This window comes from Cervus elaphus, chromosome 9 (genome assembly GCF_910594005.1).
Source record: "Cervus elaphus chromosome 9, mCerEla1.1, whole genome shotgun sequence".
NCBI classification, from domain to species: Eukaryota; Metazoa; Chordata; class Mammalia; order Artiodactyla; family Cervidae; genus Cervus; species Cervus elaphus.
The window spans coordinates 23,175,109-23,194,309 of record NC_057823.1 but is presented as its reverse complement, the minus strand read 5'-3'; the positions used below and the strand labels follow the sequence as shown (position 1 = coordinate 23,194,309).

The following is a 19,201-nucleotide window of genomic DNA, read 5'->3' as shown; positions in this document are numbered from 1 at the left end:
TAGACACTACATGAAAAGCTGGTCCATGCCTGATATACAGTAGGTACTGCATAAATGGCTGGTAAATGCCTGGTATACAGCGGGTACTCCATTAATGCTCGCTCCATACCTGGCATATTAGCAGGCTCTGTATAAATGCTAAGCCCAAGCCTGGTATACAGGAGGCGTTCCATTAGTGCTTGTTCCAAGAACGGATGAGAGGAAGTTTTGTTTCCGGTCAGGCATTGCCAGGGAGCCCCGGGAGGCCGTGAGGGCTGGTATCCGAGAGTCTCACGTGGGGCCTGGGTCGCTCAGCCCTGCGACCGCAGCGATGGGTCGAAGACCCCTGCTCCCGGGCCAAGCTGGCCGCCGGTCGGAGCGGGGCCGAGTGGAGCCGAGCACAGATGAGCCGGCCAGCCGAGTCGCCAAGCCGAGTCCTCCACATTCCCAGAATCCCGGGCGGCCCCGCCCAGCTCCCGGGTGCGCGTCCCCCTTCCCACGTCGGCGCAACCTAACCCGCGGGCGCGCCCGCCTCGCTCCGCCCCTCCCCGCCCGCGCGACGCCCCGCCCAGCCCGACCGCTAGTCCCACCCCCGCGGCGGGCGCGCGGGCCGCCGCCCACTCTCATTGGCCGCACCGGCCGCCCGTCGGCGCTGTCCGCTGGCGGGTTAGGTTGTGAGGTGCTGTCGCTCGGTCGCGGCGGCTGCGGTTGGCGGCGGCGGCGGCGGCGGCAGTGGCGGTGGCGGCGCGGGTGGAGGGCGCCCGGGCGGGACCAGCGGCCGAAGGGGACCGGCGCTCGGAGGCGGCCGAGGCGGACCGCCGGCCTGGGGGCCGAGCGCCGAGGGCCGGGCGGGCGCGGCCGGGGCGGCTCGGGACCAGGGCCGGGCCGGCCGGGGGGCGGCGGCGGGGGCGGCCGGTGAGCGGCCGGGGCCGGGACGATGACTCTGGAGTCCATGATGGCGTGTTGCCTGAGCGATGAGGTGAAGGAGTCCAAGCGGATCAACGCCGAGATCGAGAAGCAGCTGCGGCGGGACAAGCGCGACGCCCGGCGCGAGCTCAAGCTGCTGCTGCTCGGTGAGTGGGGCCGGGGCCTGCGGGGTCCCGGCCGGCTATGCGCGTGCCGGCGGGCGGGCGGGCGGGGCGGCCCTGCGTGCTCTCTAGGGCGGGGTCGACCCCCGAGGGGTCAGCGCCTACCCACCTGTGCTGTCCACTGCACGGCCCGGGTCTGGGGTCGGCCCCTACCTTCCTGTGCTGTCCGCTGCGGGCCAAGGTCTGGGGTGCTTTCTGCTGCGGGCCCGGGTCTGGGGTCATCGCCAGGCCACCTGTGCTGTCCGCTGCGATCCCGGATCTGGGGTCAGTGCCTATTCACCTGTGCTGTCTGCTATGGGCCGGGTCTGGGGTCAGCGCCTACCTACCTGTGCTTTCTGCTGCGGGTCCGGGCCTGGCGTCAGTGCCTACCCACCTGTGCTGTCTGCTGCAGGGCCCGAGTCTGGGGTCAGACCCTGCTTACCTGTGCTGTCCGTCTCTGGGCCACCCCATCCCTGTCACATGTGCTGTCTAGTTGAGCCCCTGACGTCAGAGGGGCCTGCCTCTGCCTCTCTTGTCCACATCAATGCCCTGGACCCTCGGAGTGTGCCTGTGCCAGCTCTGCCCATGGCAGGTCCCCAGTCCCTGCAGGGCCAGCCCCTGCCTCAGCTGCCCAGCTGGGGTCCCTTGGGCCCTTTGGGATCAGTTTTGTCTTGGCTGTCCACCTCCAGTCCCTTCAGGGACAGCTTCTGCTTCCAGGTCCGGCCCCCAGAACCCTCGAGGGTCTGCCCTCTGCTCCTTCTCACGAGACCAGCCCCCTCCCTGCACTGGGCTGGCCCCTGTCCCTACCCCGCCAGGTGTGCCCCCTGGCTGACCCTAGCATCTGTTTGGGACCAGACCTTTGGGCTGTAATCCATCAGACGCACCCTTGCTTCCTGGGATCCCTTCTCGACTCTTCCCACAAGGTGGAGCCCTGTTCCCTGCACACGGCCTGTCCCCCTCCACACACACACACCACCATCCCCTCCCCTTTTCCCTCAGGTGGGTCCCCCACCTCCCTTCCCTCTGCCGGGAAGACCTGTATCCCTTCCTTTCCCAGTGGAGTATAGCCCGTGGGGAAGAAGACAGCCTTTCCTTTCTTCTTGGGGCCGGGGTGGGTGGAGCCCTGAAGGAACCTGGGCAGCTTTTCAGAACTGGCCGACTCCTTGACCCCTCTCCTTAGTCCTGGTGGGAGCCTAGGTCCTCCTCCCCATCCTGAGGGAGACCCCTCTCCCAGTCTCCGTCTCCCCACGGCTCACCTGTTGCAGGGAGCCGGTTGGCCTGGCGGTTGGCACAGTGTTGTCACCCCAAATAAGGGCTGTTGGAGGACTTACCTCCGCAGTCAAAGGTAAGAAGTGGCACCTGCGAGGACAGCATGGTGCCAGCTGGCTTTTGCCAGTAGAGCTATACTTTATTCAGAGGTTTGGGAGTTACGGCACGTTAATGTCACCAGGCAGAGGGCCTTACTTGGGGGCTGCGTGAGCTTCCGCCTGCCCTGGGTGCACCCAGGCTCTGAACTGACCTGGGGTTCCAGGATGCGGGTTGGCGGCCTATACTCCTGCACCCTTGCTGGGCATGGGCCGAGGAGCCTGGCAGCGGATCAGAGTGTGTCCAGGGTCAGGACGGGGCATCTGCACCCGCCCAGGAAGCTGTTAAGTCCTAGGCACGGGGGCAGATAGGAAGATGAGCGCTTGCAAGTCCAAGGTGAAGGTTAATGACCCCAGGAGGGCGGCTGTAAATGTGGGGCAGAAGTCCAGGGAACTTGCTGCGAGGGGTGGGGTGGGGGGTGGGGATGCTGAACAGCAGCCCCGCCCACTCGACACCAAGAGCACCCCAGGTCCTGACAACCACAGACGTCCCTGGTCGTGGCCCCGTGTCCCCGAAGAGCAGGGTCACCCCCGTTTGTGTTATTGGAATCAGCTCTGCACTTTGTCAGTACACAGAGTACAGTGTATGTGACAGAGCCGGTGGTGATCGGTGTAGGTTGTTTTGTCACGTGTCTGGATGCTTAAAAAGTGACTGTTCTTGTTTGTATGGTCCAAAGCCACATATATGCTTGCACTCAACACTCAGTATGTCTGCGAATGTGGCTGATGATTCAGTTTGGTTGGTCTCGTTACTCCTGGCTGCGTCCTTGTGGACAGTCGTCTGTGGTGGGGATCAGGTGACCCCCCAGGTTGGGGACACTGCAGAGGGTAGACCAAGGTCGCCATGGCTCAGCGTCGCTCTCCTGCTTTGCAAGAGAGACCCCAAGCCCAGGTAGAAGCTCCTGGCGGGGATCCCGGGCAGGCTGGCCAGCTTTCACTTCCTGGGACCCCTCTTGGGGCAAGTGCGGAGACCCATGGAAGAGACCCCTTAGGGCAGGTTTCTGCTTCTCAGAGCAGGTTTCCCTAGAGAGCTGAGGCCTGCCACGGGAAGCGCCGCTCTGGGAGCTGAGCAACAGAGCGGCTCGGGGATTTCTAAATAAAGCAGGGCGGTCAGTTCCACAGGCTTCCTGTCCGGCCGGCGGCGGTGGAAAGGCCCGGAATCCGGCCTGGGGTGTGGTGGCCCCAGCGGGAAGGGTGTGCCTGCCCCGCTTTGAGGCACGAGTGGAACGTGGCCGTGGCAGTTGGCGGTGGCCCTGCGTGTCCTCCATGGACCTCGAGAGCTGGACGCCTCTGGGCCACCCCTTGTGGCCCTCTCTCACAACCCACCCCAGAGTGTGTCTTAGGGCCTTAAGAGCTAGGTAGGCGCCGTCCCTGGAGGTGCGGGAGCCTGGACCCATGTTCAGGACGCCTCTCCCTCTGTGCCCTGTGTGCTGCGTGGGAGGGAGGCACTCTCCCTTCCCAGGGCCCCCAGGCTGTCTCCAGGCTTGTCCCTGGGCCCTGACTCCTGTACACAGACACGTCCCAGTCTCCAGGAGCCTCGGCTGAGCTGCTGAGAGCCCCGAGGAAGTGCTCCGCTTGGATGTTTAACCACAGGAGGTTTCACTTTCTGATTTTTGTGGTGGAGCCCTGCTCCCTGCAGGTCGTGGTCACTGCTGCTCCGGAGCTGGGGGCTGGGCATTTGGAAGCGGCTGCAGTGGGGACCCCTGGCAGGAGGGAGGGGAGCCCACTTGTCCCTCCTCTGCCCCACACAGTCTTGGGGGCAAAGTTCAGCCCTAGGTGGGTGGGTCTGGTCTGGGCTGAGCCTGGACTCGTGTGTGGAGCCCAGGGCAGTGGTGTGTCTGGTCCCCGCAGGGCTCCTCTCCTATTAGGGCAGGGAGCCATGGGCCTGTTGGCCTGGTGTCCATGGTGGGACACCATGGCGTCCGGGGCATCTCCGTGAGCTTTGGGGGTGCCCACGTGCAGGGGTATTTTTCTGGTGGAACTCCGGCTACTCAGCACTGGGACCCCGGCCTCAGGCTTGCCGGCTGCAGGAGTTTGTGCCCCCATGCCCCGGCCCCTCTGTCTCCCAGGTGTCCACAGCCTCTCCTCTGCAGGGCACCTGGCCAGTCGCTGCCAAGGTGTCCCCATTGTTCCCCTCATGACGTGCCCCCTCTAGGCGCCGCCACCCCTCAGCCAGCACAGAGCCCTGCAAGCCTCTGAGACGTTTGCTGGGTGACTCTGCTCAATTGAACACAGTTCCTCCAGGCAGGAGGAATGGGGATGACTGGGTGCCCCAACTTGGACGTCCTCACATCTCTCCTGTGTGTGAGGCTTCCTGCTCAGAGGCCTGTTGCCAGTGCCGGTGGCCCTCTGCTCCGGGGCATGGACAGACGGTGACTCAGGACAGCCCACAGTTCCCACCTGCCTGAGGCCTCCTGCGAGCGGGCGTGGAGGGCCTCCTGCCGTAGCGCTGTCTGTGGGGGTGAAGGCTGTGATGCCTGCGCGGTGCTTGGTGCACAGTGGTGCTCAGCCAGTGCTCGGTGCTGTCTCCTTACCTGATGCTTTGCCCAAGTTCCCCTGGGAGGGGGTTCTGGTCCCTGGTGCATCCTGAGCCTCCATTTCTCTTCTGTGAAAAGACAGCGTCCCTCTGATTCCAGGGCTATGGGTGACATGGGTCAGGTGGAGTGATATGTCAGATGGGAAGCACCCTCCTCACCCATTTCCATTCAGTGTTGCACTGGCCGGTGTCCCGCTGCCGCTATGCAGGCCTCCCTGTCCCTCAGTGAGGTCTCTGGAGCTTGGCCCTCAGAGCCAGGCCCTGTTCTGATCCCAGCCCCCACCATGGAGGTTTGCTCATGGACCTTGATCAGGCCCAGAGCTGGAAGGTCAGAGCCCTCACGGAGGCCGAGGAGGGGGAAGTTTGAATGGGAGGTGGGTCACCCCGTCTCTCCTGAGCCTCAAGTGGGTAGGCGGAGTGGGGGGACTCACAGCAGGTCTCCTGACTCCTGAGAGTCAGACTTCAGGGAGGGCTGCTTTGGGACCCAGCATGTGGAGAGGAGTAGGGCTGGCCCGGAGGGGTCTGGTGTCCTGCGCCTGGAGCCACCTGGACAGGACGAGGCTCTGCCGGCTTAGCAGCCACCGTGAGGAAGTCAGATAAAGGGGTGAGTCCCGAGGCCCATCCCACGTCCTCCCTCTGGCCCTTGTCTGCCTCAAACCCACTGCTGTGGTGTCTTCAAGGCCCTGCGAGTGTCCCCCTGGTACTCCTGCATCCTCTCACTTCCCTGGGTGGCTGGCACACGGACCATGGGGAGACAGACAGACATGAAGTCGGAAGCCCTGAGCCTGCTGAGGTCTGACAGTTACCAGTCATGTGACCTCAGTGAAGCTGCGTGACCTCTGTGTGCCTCAGCCTGCTCACCTGTCCAGTGGGAGGTGGGGTGATAGACCTACCAGTGAATGAATGAATGAATAGGCCAGTGGGGTCAAGGGGAGCATGCAGGCACTGTCCTCGACTACATATACGAGGAGTCTGCGCTTTCTTTGTCCTGGCATCCGATTGGAGTCCTTCTTTGATCTTAGACCTGTTGACACAGGATTTCTGGTTGTGTCTTCAGGAGCCCAGATATCCGGTGGTGTTTTCGCCAGGGCTTCTGGGCTCCTGTGGTCCTGGGCTTCCTGGCTTCACTGCCCATGTCCAGGGGTGAGGGACAGCCACCTGAACCCCAGCTTCTGACGCTGATATTCTCTTGCTGGATGGTGGCCACCTGCTGCACACCAGAGGCCCCGGGGATGAGGTCAGCCCAGCACCTCCCTTCTGCCCTCCAAGTCTCGGCCCTGCCCCCAGCTTTCCCATATCAGAGTGGCGGCTGCGGGCTCAGACCCACTTCCTCCTAATCCGAGGTCTTAGATCTTGGCCGACCTGGCAGGCAGACTGTGGCTTTCTACCTCCCTCGTAGGACTGGCTGCTCTTCTTCCTCTTCTCCAGGCACTCTTGCCTGGGCGGCTGGTGATGCCGCTGAGCGCCCAGAGCTCTGGGCCCGCTGCATCAGGCTGACCCTGTCAGGCCCCACAGCCAGGACCTCCCTCCCCTGGGCTGACATGTTCTTGGTGTAACCACTGGGGATGCAGAGGACCCGGGGTGGGGTCGGGGGTTGGGGGGGCGTGTGACAGAGCCGAGACTGTGGGTGGGGCCAATTTTTTTTGGTTCATTCAGGGAAAATTTGTGTGGTGCCTTCTGTGGGCCAGGCCTGGGCTGGGGCCTGGGGTGCAGGGCTGCAGGCAGACCCCCGCTTTCAGGGAGCCGACTTGAGCTGGTAGGATGTTGGGGGTACTGGAGTGCTTCTTGGAAAACATGAATTAGGGTTTCTGTGCAGAGCTGGGGCAGTGTTTGGGTCAGGGGGTGCCCGATGGGTGGTCAAGTCCTCATGCAAGGTCGGGCCTGTCCTGCTGGCGGGGCCAGGGACCCACAGACACAAGCCTGGGGTCTGAGCATGGCCAGGACGGGAGGGCTGTGGCCGTGGGTGCCCTGTGCGTCCCCTGTGCGGGGGTGAGGCTGGAATGAGGCCAGCACAGGTTCTCCACGGTCTTGCTTGTGCGGCCTTGCTCTTCCCCCTGCAGGCAGCCATTGAAGGGTTTTGAGCTGAAGGACACAAGTGACCAGATCTTCTGGAGGGACTGACGAAGAGCTGGGGTGAGCTGGAGCTGCCTGGGACCCCTCGGCATCAGCCACAGCAGACGGGTCCAGCTGTGAGGGCCAGGCAGGTCTTGTGCCCAGAGACTTCTCTGCGCAGATAGACATTGGGTCGGGTGCACTGGGGCCTGGCTGTTGGCAGCACGTGGGCTGAGTTGGCTCAGGAGACGGGCGTCTGGAGGGGACACCCAGACCCTTTCCTCTCCCCCCATCCTGGGCACAGTTGTGGCCAAGCTCAGGCCTGTGGGCTCCTGTCCCTTGCGCCGCTGTCTTGCTTTGGAGGCTCCCGCAGGGGCTGGCCCCGAGCATGGCTGACACAACCCTTCACTGGTGGGGCCTTGGGGGCCTGGCCTCTGTGGCCACCACCTCCCCCCGCCCCTCACCTTTCTCTGTTCTTCCTGGCAAAGTGACACTGCCTGGACGGGGTCACTGACCATCCCACATCGCTCTCTGTTCCCGGAGTGTCCCTTTTGCTGTGTTCCACCTGGTTTAATTGAGATGCGCCCTGAGCTGTGTGGTGTAAGGGGGGGCACATGAAGATTTGGCGCAGGCATTGTGACATGATCGCCAGTCGAGGCCGTCTCACCCTGTCGCCTCACCAGTGCCTTTTGCTCCTGGCCTGGATCACGACTGTCTTCACAGCGGCTCCTCTGCGCTGGCAGGCTTTGGGCCACGTGCCTTGTCCAGGACCCCCGTGTCTCCAGGGTTGATTGTGTTTCCAGCTTCCTTGGGGTCCATCTTCCGTTTCTCCGTTGGGGCGTGTCCCACGGGCGATGTCTGTGTGGGGCCCTCGGCCGTCCCCGTTGTTCCTGGCCACTCTCTGGCCTGCATTCAGGGCTTCTCAGTGGTCACTCCCTGCCTGTGGTCCCTGGTTGTGGGTGCAGGCCATGTGCTGGTGTGTGTGACCCTTGGTGCTTGGCACTGCCCTTGGGGGGCGCTGTGGGGGCTGCCCACCCCTTTGGCGCCGGTTCTGAGGATGCTGGCTGTGTCTGCCTTGGGGGCAGCTCTCTCTGGTCTCCTGGCGCCCTCGCACTCACGTGGCTTACTTGCCTGTCCTGCAATTGAGGGGGCTCCACACCAGGGGCCCCCCTCTCCACCTCGACTGAACTGCGGCCTTCAGGGCTTGGGCTTGAGTGGCCACCGTCTGGTGTTTCCAGTGAGAAACCCTTCCAGACGACCAGCAGGGCATGTGTCTTTTTACAGTAGAATTTTATCAGAACCAGTGGTTCTTACCCTGGCGATCCTGCCCCCAGAGGACCTTGGGCCCTGTCGGGGAGCATCCGTGGTGGTTTCACTGAGGGTGGGGGCATCAAGAGGGTGGGGGCAAGGAGACTGCTCCACAGCCCATAGAACCTGCGATGAGCCCGATGGCAGCAGTGTTGGGAGGACCCTGGTCCAGGGGAGACAGCGCTGGACGTGTACTCCTGTGTGCCACCACCTCCTGCCCATCCCCACCCTACCCTGTGCAGTGAGGGTTCATGGAGCTCTCAGGGAGGTGTGGGGTCATCCCCTCCTGCTCCAGAACTGGGGGGCCTTCGTGGGAATGGGCGACTGGCCCTGGTTGGTGTTGTGCAGAGATAGGAAGGGAAGGGGTGCCATAGGGGTAGTCACCACTTGGTGACAGAACCAGAGTTGGGTTTGTTTATTACAAACCCAAGGACCGAGGGCCTTGATGGATATCCTAGAAGGGGCAGCCGCCTGAGGCTCCTGCTTTGTCCAGCTTGAGACTCGGGTCTTCCCAGGGGACCTCCTGCAGTCAGTTATTCAAACATAGGTGGAGGGCCTCCTGCTGCAGGACAATGTGGTCACTGCAGGGCGCTCAGAACCTGTCTCTTCTCCAGGAACTGCCCCTGGGCAAGGAGGCGGGCAGCAGATACCTGAGAGAGACCCCCGCAGGCACGGTGATAGGTCCCAGTGCAGGGGGGCTCCTGCCCCCTGCCCATGGCGCAGGTGGCTGTGAGCTCCACAGTGTGTGGGGAGCATGCAGCCCAGGCCCCCGAGTTGGGGTGGGGGGCGCAGGCCACTCAGACAGGGTGAGGAGGATGAGCCTGGGCAGGTGGGCAGGTGGGTGAGTCTGGGGATTCTGAGTCCCCAAAAGGGGGCCCTGGGCCTTCAGTCCATGGGTGAGTGGGACCCGCATTTGTTATCACGTAGGGATTGAGGCTCTTGCCTGGAGAATCCCAGGGATGGGGGAGCCTGGTGGGCTGATGTCTATGGGGTCACACAGAGTCGGACACGACTGAAGTGACTTAGCAGCAGCAGCAGCAGCAGGGATTGAGGTGATGCATCCTTAGGATGTAGAGTTCTCTCCTGCTGTGCAGTAAAATCACCTTGTAACTTAGTAGCTGAAAACCATAGGCAGGTTCTGAGGAGAGGGTTCGGGCATGGCCCCTCACGTGGCTCCTGTCTATGTGGGCCCCCGCGGAGCTACCCCCAGCCCCTGAGAGAGTCCCAGAGAGACCAGGGAGCCCCTCACGTGGCTCCTGTCTATGTGGGCCCCCGCGGAGCTACCCCCAGCCCCTGAGAGAGTCCCAGAGAGACCAGGGAGCCCCTCACGTGGCTCCTGTCTATGTGGGCCCCCGCGGAGCTACCCCCAGCCCCTGAGAGAGTCCCAGAGAGACCAGGGAGTCCCTCACGTGGCTCCTGTCTATGTGGGCCCCCGCGGAGCTACCCTCAGCCCCTGAGAGAGTCCCAGAGAGACCAGGGAACCCCTCACGTGGCTCCTGTCTATGTGGGCCCCTGCGGAGCTACCCCCAGCCCCTGAGAGAGTCCCAGAGAGACCAGGGAGCCCCTCATGTGGCTCCTGTCTATGTGGGCCCCCGCGGAGCTACCCCCAGCCCCTGAGAGAGTCCCAGAGAGACCAGGGAGTCCCTCACGTGGCTCCTGTCTATGTGGGCCCCTGAGGAGCTATCCCCGGCCCCTGAGAGAGTCCCAGAGAGACCAGGGAGCCCAGTGCCTTCTCTGACTGTCTCGAAGTGCCAGGCTGTCCTTGGTCTGGTTCTGTGGGTTGGAAAGGGGGATCAGGCTCCAGCTCTGCCTGGGAGGCATCACAGAGATTCCTGGACACATTGAAATGTAAAATTGCTGTGGCTGTATTTGGGGGTGAATGAAAGTGGGGAGATGGATTTGCTGCTTAGAGGTGACAGGGCAGTGAGGGGAGCGCTGGTGCTTGTGGGGCCGGGTGGGTGGCGCCGGCACCCCGTGCACTGGGTGAGGAGGGGGAGGACAAAGAGGCCCCTGGGGCCCCTTTCAGGGGGGTTGCAGCTGACTCTGATCCCCAGATCTCGGAGCTAGAGCCTCTTCGTGCCCCTCCCTGAGGTGCACAGATGCCAAACTCAGGCCCCGAAGGAAAGCTGTTCTGGTTGGAAGTCGTGGAAGAGGAGCAGCTAGGGATTGGTGGGACGCTGCCAGACAAGGGTGCTTGGGACCTGGGAGTGAACCTGCAGCCACCCTCAGTTAAGCAGGTGGTGGCCTCTGGGAGAGGCACTTCACTGTTCCAGCGTTTGGTTCCTCGGCTGCGACCGGAGTTGAATTCAGACCCCAGTCGCTGCAGGTGCAGCTGCCGCCCCCCTCCTGTCCCTGCCCACATTGCCGTCCTGACCTCCTCGGAGGCTCAGCTCCCTGGCTCCTGTGTAGACGTGGGTGTGCAGGGGAGGACGCCTGATTCTCGGGGCAGCAGTGGGCCGGGCCAGGCGTGTCCCCGCCTCGCCCGCACTTAGGTGGGGCCCCCCATGGGCTGACACAGGGAACACAGGACTGGGGTCTCACTGGGCCATTTGCAGGCACGGGCGAGAGCGGGAAGAGCACGTTCATCAAGCAGATGCGCATCATCCACGGGGCGGGCTACTCAGAGGAGGACAAGCGGGGCTTCACCAAACTGGTGTACCAGAACATCTTCACCGCCATGCAGGCCATGATCCGCGCCATGGAAACCCTGAAGATCCTCTACAAGTACGAGCAGAACAAGGTGAGGCCGGGGGCCGCTGCACATCCATCGGCAGTTGACAGCCGACCTGCAGGCCTTCCACGTGCTGGATTGGGCCCTCTGGGACCCCAGGGAGTGGCACTTCCTCTTACTTTCTTTTGTAACAGCTTTATTGAGAACATTTACGTATGAAGTCACCCACTTAAAGTGTGCATTTCACTCATTTTTAACATACTCATGGTGTGGTGCAACCATCATCTCTAATTCCAAAACATTCTCATCATACCAGAAAGACACTGTGTCCCCATCAGCAGTCACCTCCCCATCCTCCTGCCCCAGCCCTTGACAACCAGGAACCCACTCTCTGTGTCTGTGGACTGACCTGTTCTGGACGTTTCCCATCGGTGGAGTCACACCCTGTGTATCGTTGTGTGAATGCTTTTCTCACTGAGCGTCATGTTCTCAGGGTCCGTCCACACGGCAGTGAGTGTCAGGGCTTCTCTTTGTGGCTGAGTCATGCTCTGTGTGTGGAGGGACCACAGTTGTTATTCATCAGCCATCGAGGGACGTGAGCTCTTGCGGACATGCCACTGGGGCATTCGTGAGCAAGTTTCTGTTGGTGTGCGCATCCTCGTTCTCCTGGGTGTGTCCCCAGCAGTGGAGTGTGCAGGCCAGGGTCCCTGTTGGTCTGCACTCTGGAGCTGCTGCCCGTCTGCTGTCCGAGTGGTGTTCTCCTAGTTGTGCATCACAGTGGGCTCTTGCTGGCCACCTCCCTTGGCTTTCCTTTTGTGGATCTGTTTTCAGGGGCTCCTCATTCAACCCCAGGAGTTGCCCAGGCTGACAGTGGCACCAGAGTCCACATATGTCTTATAGGGTTTATTTACATTAATCCCTTCACTTTGAGGCTTCAGACAGCTAGTTCACCAGATATTGGCATCTTCCTGCCTTGACTGCTGTCATCAGGGACCCTAGAAGCCCAGTGATGGGTTGGGGGCCTGGCTGGCCTGGCTGTGGGGCCAAGTGTGGGGATCTGCTGGAGGCTCTCGCCCTCTGATTTGTAAGATCGCTTCCACTTGAGGCCCCTCCAAGTCCACCTTCGATCATGAAGTTCAGCAGAGTCTGGAACAGGGATCAGCAGATAGAGGCCTGTCTCTGTGAATGGCAGCTTTCTCTGCACAGGCCACGCCTGCTCGCTCACCTGTCACCCATGGCAGGGACAGTGTGGCTGTGGGAACAGACCTCTGGTCCCTGGTCTCCGTGCATCCAGAGTCAGGCAGGTTTTCTGGGGCTGGAGTTGCTTCTCCAAGCCCAGGCTGAGAAGTGGGAGGGGCTGAAGGACATGGCTGTAGGGGGAACTGGAGGCTGGGCACCACAACTGGTAGGGCAAGGGTTTGGGTTCCAGAGCCCAGGCTGGGGCCTCCTCACTCCCTGTTTGGAGTCCGCCCCACTGTGTCTCCTCCCCAGTCACTCAGCTGAGTGTGACTGGACCACCGTGAGCACGGGGCTGGGGGGGCGGTTCTCCCGAGAGCCTTCTGCCGCATGTTGTGTGCACACCAGTGTGTACATGTGTGTGTGGTGTACACACGTGCGGCTCTCTGGGCAGCGGTTCTTGAGGAGCGGGTCTCCAAGCCCTGTGCTCCAGGGTCTGTGTGGAGGCTCCATCCTGGAGGCGTGAGTCATCAGGCCACCCTGATGAACCCAGCCTCCCCTCTGTGGTGGGTGGCTCTGGCCCCCAGTCCCGTCCCAGCTGCACACACAGTACCTAGCCCTTCAGAGACCCTGAGGGTTTCCAGAGCCCTATGCCTGGAAACGGGGCAGATTCTTCCCAGGTCAGAGCAGCTCTCTGTCCTTGTTTTCCTCTCCTGTGACCTGGGAACGTGGGAGCTCTACGGTGTTTGTTCCTCCGTCCTGTTCAGAGCCTACTGTCCCCTCCTTTGGGGCACCTGGGCACTGAGGCATGTGGCATTCCTGCTCCCGGGAGCCGCTTCTGTCCTGAGTTTTGCTTTGGGGACCTGGCCCTGGGGAGCGGTCACTGCCTGTCACTTTGCTCTGATTTGTGTTCACGGGAAATGGAAGTCGATGGTTCTGAGTTGGTCACTGGCGCTGTGTGTCGCCCCTGCTTACCCCTCCCCCTGCAGGCCAACGCTCTCCTGATCCGGGAGGTGGACGTGGAGAAGGTGACGACCTTTGAGCACCGGTACGTGAGCGCCATCAAGACCCTGTGGAACGACCCCGGCATCCAGGAGTGCTATGACCGCCGGCGCGAGTACCAGCTCTCGGACTCCGCCAAGTAGTGAGTGGGGCCGGGGCGTGCTCGGGGCCGGGGAGGGGACGTGGGGTGTGGGTGGGGGGGGGGTGTGAGTCCCAGCTCTCAGACCTCACCAGGTAGTGAGTGGGGCCGGGGCGTGCTCGGGGCCGGGGAGGGGACGTGGGGGTGTGGGTGGGGGGGGTGTGAGTCCCAGCTCTCAGACCTCACCAGGTAGTGAGTGGGGCCAGGGCGTGCTGGGGGCTGGGGAGGGGGGGTGGGAGTGTGGGTGGGGGGTGTGAGTCCCAGCTCTCAGACCTCACCAAGCAGTGAGTGGGGCTAGGGCAGTGCCTGGGGCCAGGGGAGGGGAGTGGACAAGGTGCTGGGTGACGCCGTCTGCACACTGCTCTTCAGCTGGGACATGGACAATTCACCCAGGGAGGCGAGCATCTGCGAGGGTTTCTGTTGTCTCTGCCCCTTTTGCTGTGTAGCTAAAACTGTTCCAAAGGAATAGGTCTGGCTTTGAAAAGCTACCCCTCCAGCCCACAGTCTCTCTTGGAACCCCTGCTCCATCCCCAGCCCTGATAGCTGGCCCCCAGAGCCGACGGGGCTCTATCCCATGCCTTCCCTGCAGCCTCATTTTGTCCCTGTCCATTCTTGTCCCAGGTACTTGGGCTACTTCAGCCCCTCCCAGCCACTCAGAGGCCCAGGGCAGTGGGGAGGGACCCCAGGGGTGGCGGGAGGCCCCTCACAGCCGGCCTGAGCCCACCCCCTACTGTGCTGCAGCTACCTGACGGACGTGGACCGCATTGCCACCTCAGGCTACCTGCCTACCCAGCAGGATGTGCTGCGGGTGCGCGTACCCACCACCGGCATCATCGAGTACCCCTTCGACCTGGAGAACATCATCTTCAGGTGCCCGGGCCCCGGGGGCACTAGCGAGGGGGTTGTTATCTGGGGCTGTCCCCAGGTTTCCCAGGGAGCTAGGGCCTCATGGCATTGCACGGAGGTGGCCTGGGGAGCATGGCTTCAGACGGAGGAGGATGCGGGTCCCTGCAGGTGGTTGGGGGTCTGGAATCTGGGCCAGAGCAGGGGTGCTCTGGGCAGTGTAGTGACCTGAAGGCCCCTCAGCAACCCTGTCCTGCAGGCCGTGCGGCCAGAGTGGACTCAGGGCTGTCCCTGAGGACAGGCCCTGCCACTCCATGAGACCATAGCTTGTCCAGAGCTGCCAAGCGACAAAGCCAAGGATGTCTCCTGGGACGGCCATAAAATGGGCACATGATGACCACAGATGGGCAACTTAAACCGTAGAAGTGCGTCCTCTCCTGGCTCTGCAGACCAGCTGTCTGGAGTCCAGGTGGCAGCAGGGCTGGGCCCCCCGAGGGCCTGGGCATCATCTCTCCCATCCCTGCTGGCTCTGGTGGTGCTGGCTGCCCGCGGCATTCCCTGGCTCACAGCCACATTGCTGTCTCCCTGTTGTCATCATGTGGCTCCTCCCGTGTCTGTGCCCACATTTCCCTCTTACGGTGACACCACCAGTCCCTGGGTTCAGGACCTTGCTTTGGGGTGACTATGTCCTCACCGGTGATGCCTGCAGGGACCACATTCCCAGATGAGGCTGTACAACTGTAACCAGGGCCCAGGCTCTGGGTGGGGGTCTGCTCTGGCTGCGAGCCCTCCCTCCCCGCCCCCGCCTCACAGGGTCCCCTCTGCTGGGCGAGCCCACCCCAGGTGGGGGCCCAGAGACAATGCTGCTGGCAGATGCTGCCCTGCGCCGGGAAGTGCCAGCTGACTAGGTCAGGTTAGCCTTGAGGTGCCCTCTGGCTGGAGACCCAACTCTGCCCCCTGGGACCCTACTGCTCAGGTGAAGGCTCCTGGGACAGGGAGAGAGCCTGGGGGCCCCCTGCCTGCCCCCCCTCACCCTTTTTCACCCATCAGAGCCCCTGATGATTCCCTCAGGCCCTCAGAAGTTATAGGCATCACCCCACCCATGCCTGAGGGTACATTTTCTGGTGAGAGTTCAGCATTTTTGTCTCTTTCAGATTCTTAACAGAGTCTGGGCTGGCAGAGGTCCGCAGGGCACAGACAGGGCCTGGCTGAGCCTCCTCCCAAACCCCACATCCCGGGTGTCCCTCACGCCGCCTCATTTTGGCCCCCACCCAGCACCTGCTGTGCCCTTTGTCTGGAGCTGCCCCCGCGGCCCTTCCCCACCTTCTCAGGCCGCTGTCCTTATAACTGTCTACTTTAAAAGTAGTGTTCCTCATCATAGAAAACTTAGGAAACTCAAAAGTAGGAAGAGAGACCTGTCACCAGTCACAGCATGTCCCCGTCCCCTCGCCCCGCCTCAACCCTTGCCTTCGCCCCGCCCCGCTGGTATGAGCATCAGTGTTCCTGAGCCTCCGCAGAGAAGCAGCAGACTGGCTCTTGCTGTGGCTGGGAATTCCAGTGTTTGATGGTCTCTGCTGCCTGTGACAGATGACTGAGGGATGGGCTCCGATGCCATCAGGGGGTCCTCGTGGCCCTGGCCGATGCAGCCATCCTGAGGGAGGCAGGGTTTGCTGCGGGGGGCAGTGTCTTCTGCAACCCAGTACTGAGCCTGTGTTCCCCGCTGTGCAGGATGGTGGATGTGGGGGGCCAGAGGTCCGAGCGGAGGAAGTGGATTCACTGCTTTGAGAACGTGACGTCCATCATGTTCCTTGTGGCCCTTAGTGAGTACGACCAAGTGCTGGTGGAGTCGGACAATGAGGTGAGGCCCGCACTGAGCCTGGTGATGGGGGCCACAGGCCCTTTTGGGGGGCCTGATGCCAACCTACCACCCTTCCCGCAGAACCGCATGGAGGAGAGCAAGGCGCTGTTCCGGACCATCGTCACCTACCCCTGGTTCCAGAACTCATCTGTTATCCTCTTCCTCAACAAGAAGGACCTGCTGGAGGACAAGATCCTCCATTCCCACCTGGTGGACTACTTCCCAGAGTTCGACGGTGAGGTGCCGCGCTGGCCATCCCTCACCCTCTCTGGGCCTAGGTGTCCTGGTCTGTGGGGCAGGGAGGGTGCTTCCAGAGGCCGTAGGGAGGCCACAGCACAGTTAGTGTGGCTAAGCTTTGTGGGTGCCTACTGGGACCCTGGAGGGTGGGAGACCTTGGTGTCCCCCAGGGAAGTGTCATCTGTGGGAGGGGGTGCCCTGCGGTCACCGCTCCCTGGTGTGTCCCCTCCCTCCCCAGGCCTGGGCACTGGGAGGTGGGGGGCACTGGAGATGCAGGTGAACCCGGGACCGTCCCCATCTCCCACCTGGAGATCCCTGGAGGTCTGGGGAGTGGGCAGGGCTCCACCACTCCCACGTTGGCTGGTGGTGGGGAAGGAAGGAGCGTCACCGATGTCCCAGGACATGTCCCCTGAGATGCTGCCTATGGAGCCAGGAGGCCGGGCAGGGCCAGAAGTGTGGGCTCCGGGCGGGGGTGAGGCGGGGGTGGGCGGTGGGTGAGCACAGGAAGCTCTGGGGGGTGGGGTGGGGTGGGGGCTAGGGATGGAGCTGGAGGTGCGTTATTGACACATGCCCCAGCGTGGGGTGTGCTGTGGGCCGAATCCACAGAGGTGAGGTGGGGAGAGGAGGCGGGTGAAGATGAGTGAGGGGTTAGGTGAGGGGGGCTGACCCCAGGCCAGAACAGGGACCTCTTCCCAGAGCCTCCCCCACCCTGCTCACCCTGCCCCGCCCTGCCCCTACCAGGCCCCCAGCGGGACGCGCAGGCCGCCCGGGAGTTCATCCTGAAGATGTTCGTGGACCTAAACCCCGACAGCGACAAGATCATCTACTCTCACTTCACCTGTGCCACCGACACAGAGAACATCCGTTTCGTCTTCGCCGCTGTCAAGGACACCATCCTGCAGCTCAACCTGAAGGAGTACAACCTGGTGTGACCGGGACTCCGCCAGCCGCCCGCCGGTCGCCAGCCGCCCCACCAGTCGGGGTTTCATATTTTTAAACAAATGGTTTTTATTTCACAGTTATCAGGGGACGTACACCTCTCTTCCTACACACCTCGTGCACCTTCTCGTCTTTGTCAGTGGCAGAGGCCGCCTTTTTCTGGCCTTGACTTGTGGCTTGCTTTTTTCTAAAAAAAAAAAACAAAAGGAAAAATAAAAAAAAAAAGAGAGAACCCACAGCAGACAGGCAGAGAGGAGACCCGGCACCAGCGGCGCCAGGTCACAGGACACAGCCGGTTTCCCCTTGATCTCGGAGCCGCGGAGACGCAGTGGCTGGGCTTCTCTTTCTTCCCGTGTTAAGTTATTGACACCCTCACCACAGTCGCTGTGTTTCTGCGCCGGACTCCAAGAAGTGGGGGTGGGTGGCGCCCCCCGCTGCCCGCCCTGGGAAGTGCCTAACCATTTTTTTTTTTTTGAGGAAACAAAACTGCAGCCCAGGGCCTCTGGCAGTCCTGCCTTGGGTGGGAGCCCGGGGGTGGGAGCCCAGGTGCGTCAGGTTCTCTGGGCAGGGTTGGGGGGAGGGGGCCTTCCAGCACCTGTGCTCCCCTGGGAGTGCTCCTGGGCTCCAACACCAACCCCGACACCGAGGGGCCCACAGGGACCCAGAGTGGCTCTATTTTGTTGTATTTTGTAGCCATTTCGGGAACAGTGGGTGTGCGGTGGGGACTTTTTCAGAATCTTCTCAGGTCTGTCCCCGGGAGGCAGAGAGAGAGGGAGGGTCGCCCTGGCAGGTCCATGGCCGTTGGGGCGGTGCCCACCGCCCTGCACGTTGCCCAGAACCAAGACCTCAGGCTTGTGGCAGCCGGAGGTGTGCCCTCGGCCTGGTCACGGCCACGGCCAGGCACAGAGGCACCTCCCAGAGGGCCTGAGGGTCGGTTTCTGGGGGAAGGCATGGACCAAGGGCTGCGGTGGTTGGTTTTGTGTGCTTGGCTTCTTGCACCAAGGTGCGGAGAGTGGCCCACTGGTGGGGCTCACACCTGCCCAGCGCATCTGTGCCCTAAACCTGAGCACTGGGGCGGCCCTGGATCCCTGCAGAGAAATGATGGGAGAAGGCAAACCAGCTCCACCCCCACCGCTGCAGCCGACCCCCACCCCACCCCTGCATTCCTGATTGGCGGACCCGGAGTGGGGTGGGGGGCACACTTCCTGGCCTGTTCTCCCCTGGTGTCTTCACCGGAAGGGTCCTCTTTTGTGCCATGTGTCCACGTGTGGGGTTTGTACCCTAGCCCTGACGTGTACCTGGGGGACTGGTGGTGCTGCTGGCAGTGGGCTCCCGCGGTCCCACATCACACAGGGAACTGGGTTGGGCTCTCGAGGGGGAGGCGGGGTGGGCGACGTGCACCCAGAGTATTAACTTCCCGACAGGTCAGCGTGCCAATATCCCAGGGCAGGCCCGGCCCCGCAGTGCCAAACCTCCCCGTCCGGCCCGCTAGGACCCCGCCAACTTGGCTCCACCTCGGCGCCGGGAGAATGGGGTGGCAGGGTTCAGGCCCTCCTCGCCCCCAGTGTGAACTTCACCTCTGCGGCGCATCCTGAGTGCCAGCTCCCACCCCCACCATGTCACATCACCCAGCAGAACTGCCCTCCGAGTGCCAACGCCCCAGTGGCGTGAGGAGCCCTGCGGCCGGCGGGGGCGACCTCGCCTGCTTGTATATTAAACAATCCTGATTTCAGACAATTTAAACCTTAATCTATTTAAAAAAGAATATTATATAAAGATGCTGTTTTTAAACCTTTTGTCATTTGAAATGCATGTATCTTCCATGCGGGCTGAGGGGCGGGTGGTCAGCTCAGTGCCGGCCTCGCGGGGCTGCTGGAGCCACCCATGTCCAGGCAGTGAGTCCGCACTGGGGCCCTGACCCCTTAATCCAGAGAGAGCTGGTGGAAATTGACTTTTCATACCTTTCTCCTGAAATGAATTCTGTTTTAAATTGGAATAAATTTTGTTCCTAAACATGTGGCCCCCCTCTG

The 19,201-nt window shown here is 62.2% G+C and overlaps 1 protein-coding gene across 1 annotated transcript; it reads left to right on the top strand.

Annotated features, from left to right (window-relative positions):
* The first annotated feature begins 684 nt into the window (after nt 1-684).
* GNA11 (G protein subunit alpha 11) lies at nt 685-19,184 on the top strand. The gene is made up of 7 exons (XM_043912029.1): nt 685-1,052; nt 10,862-11,046; nt 13,143-13,297; nt 14,036-14,164; nt 15,866-15,995; nt 16,077-16,230; nt 16,974-19,184. Exons 1-7 carry the CDS (start codon nt 917-919, stop codon nt 17,162-17,164), a joined length of 1,080 nt encoding a protein of 359 aa, XP_043767964.1. The 5' UTR covers nt 685-916; the 3' UTR covers nt 17,165-19,184.
* The last annotated feature ends 17 nt before the right edge of the window (nt 19,185-19,201 follow it).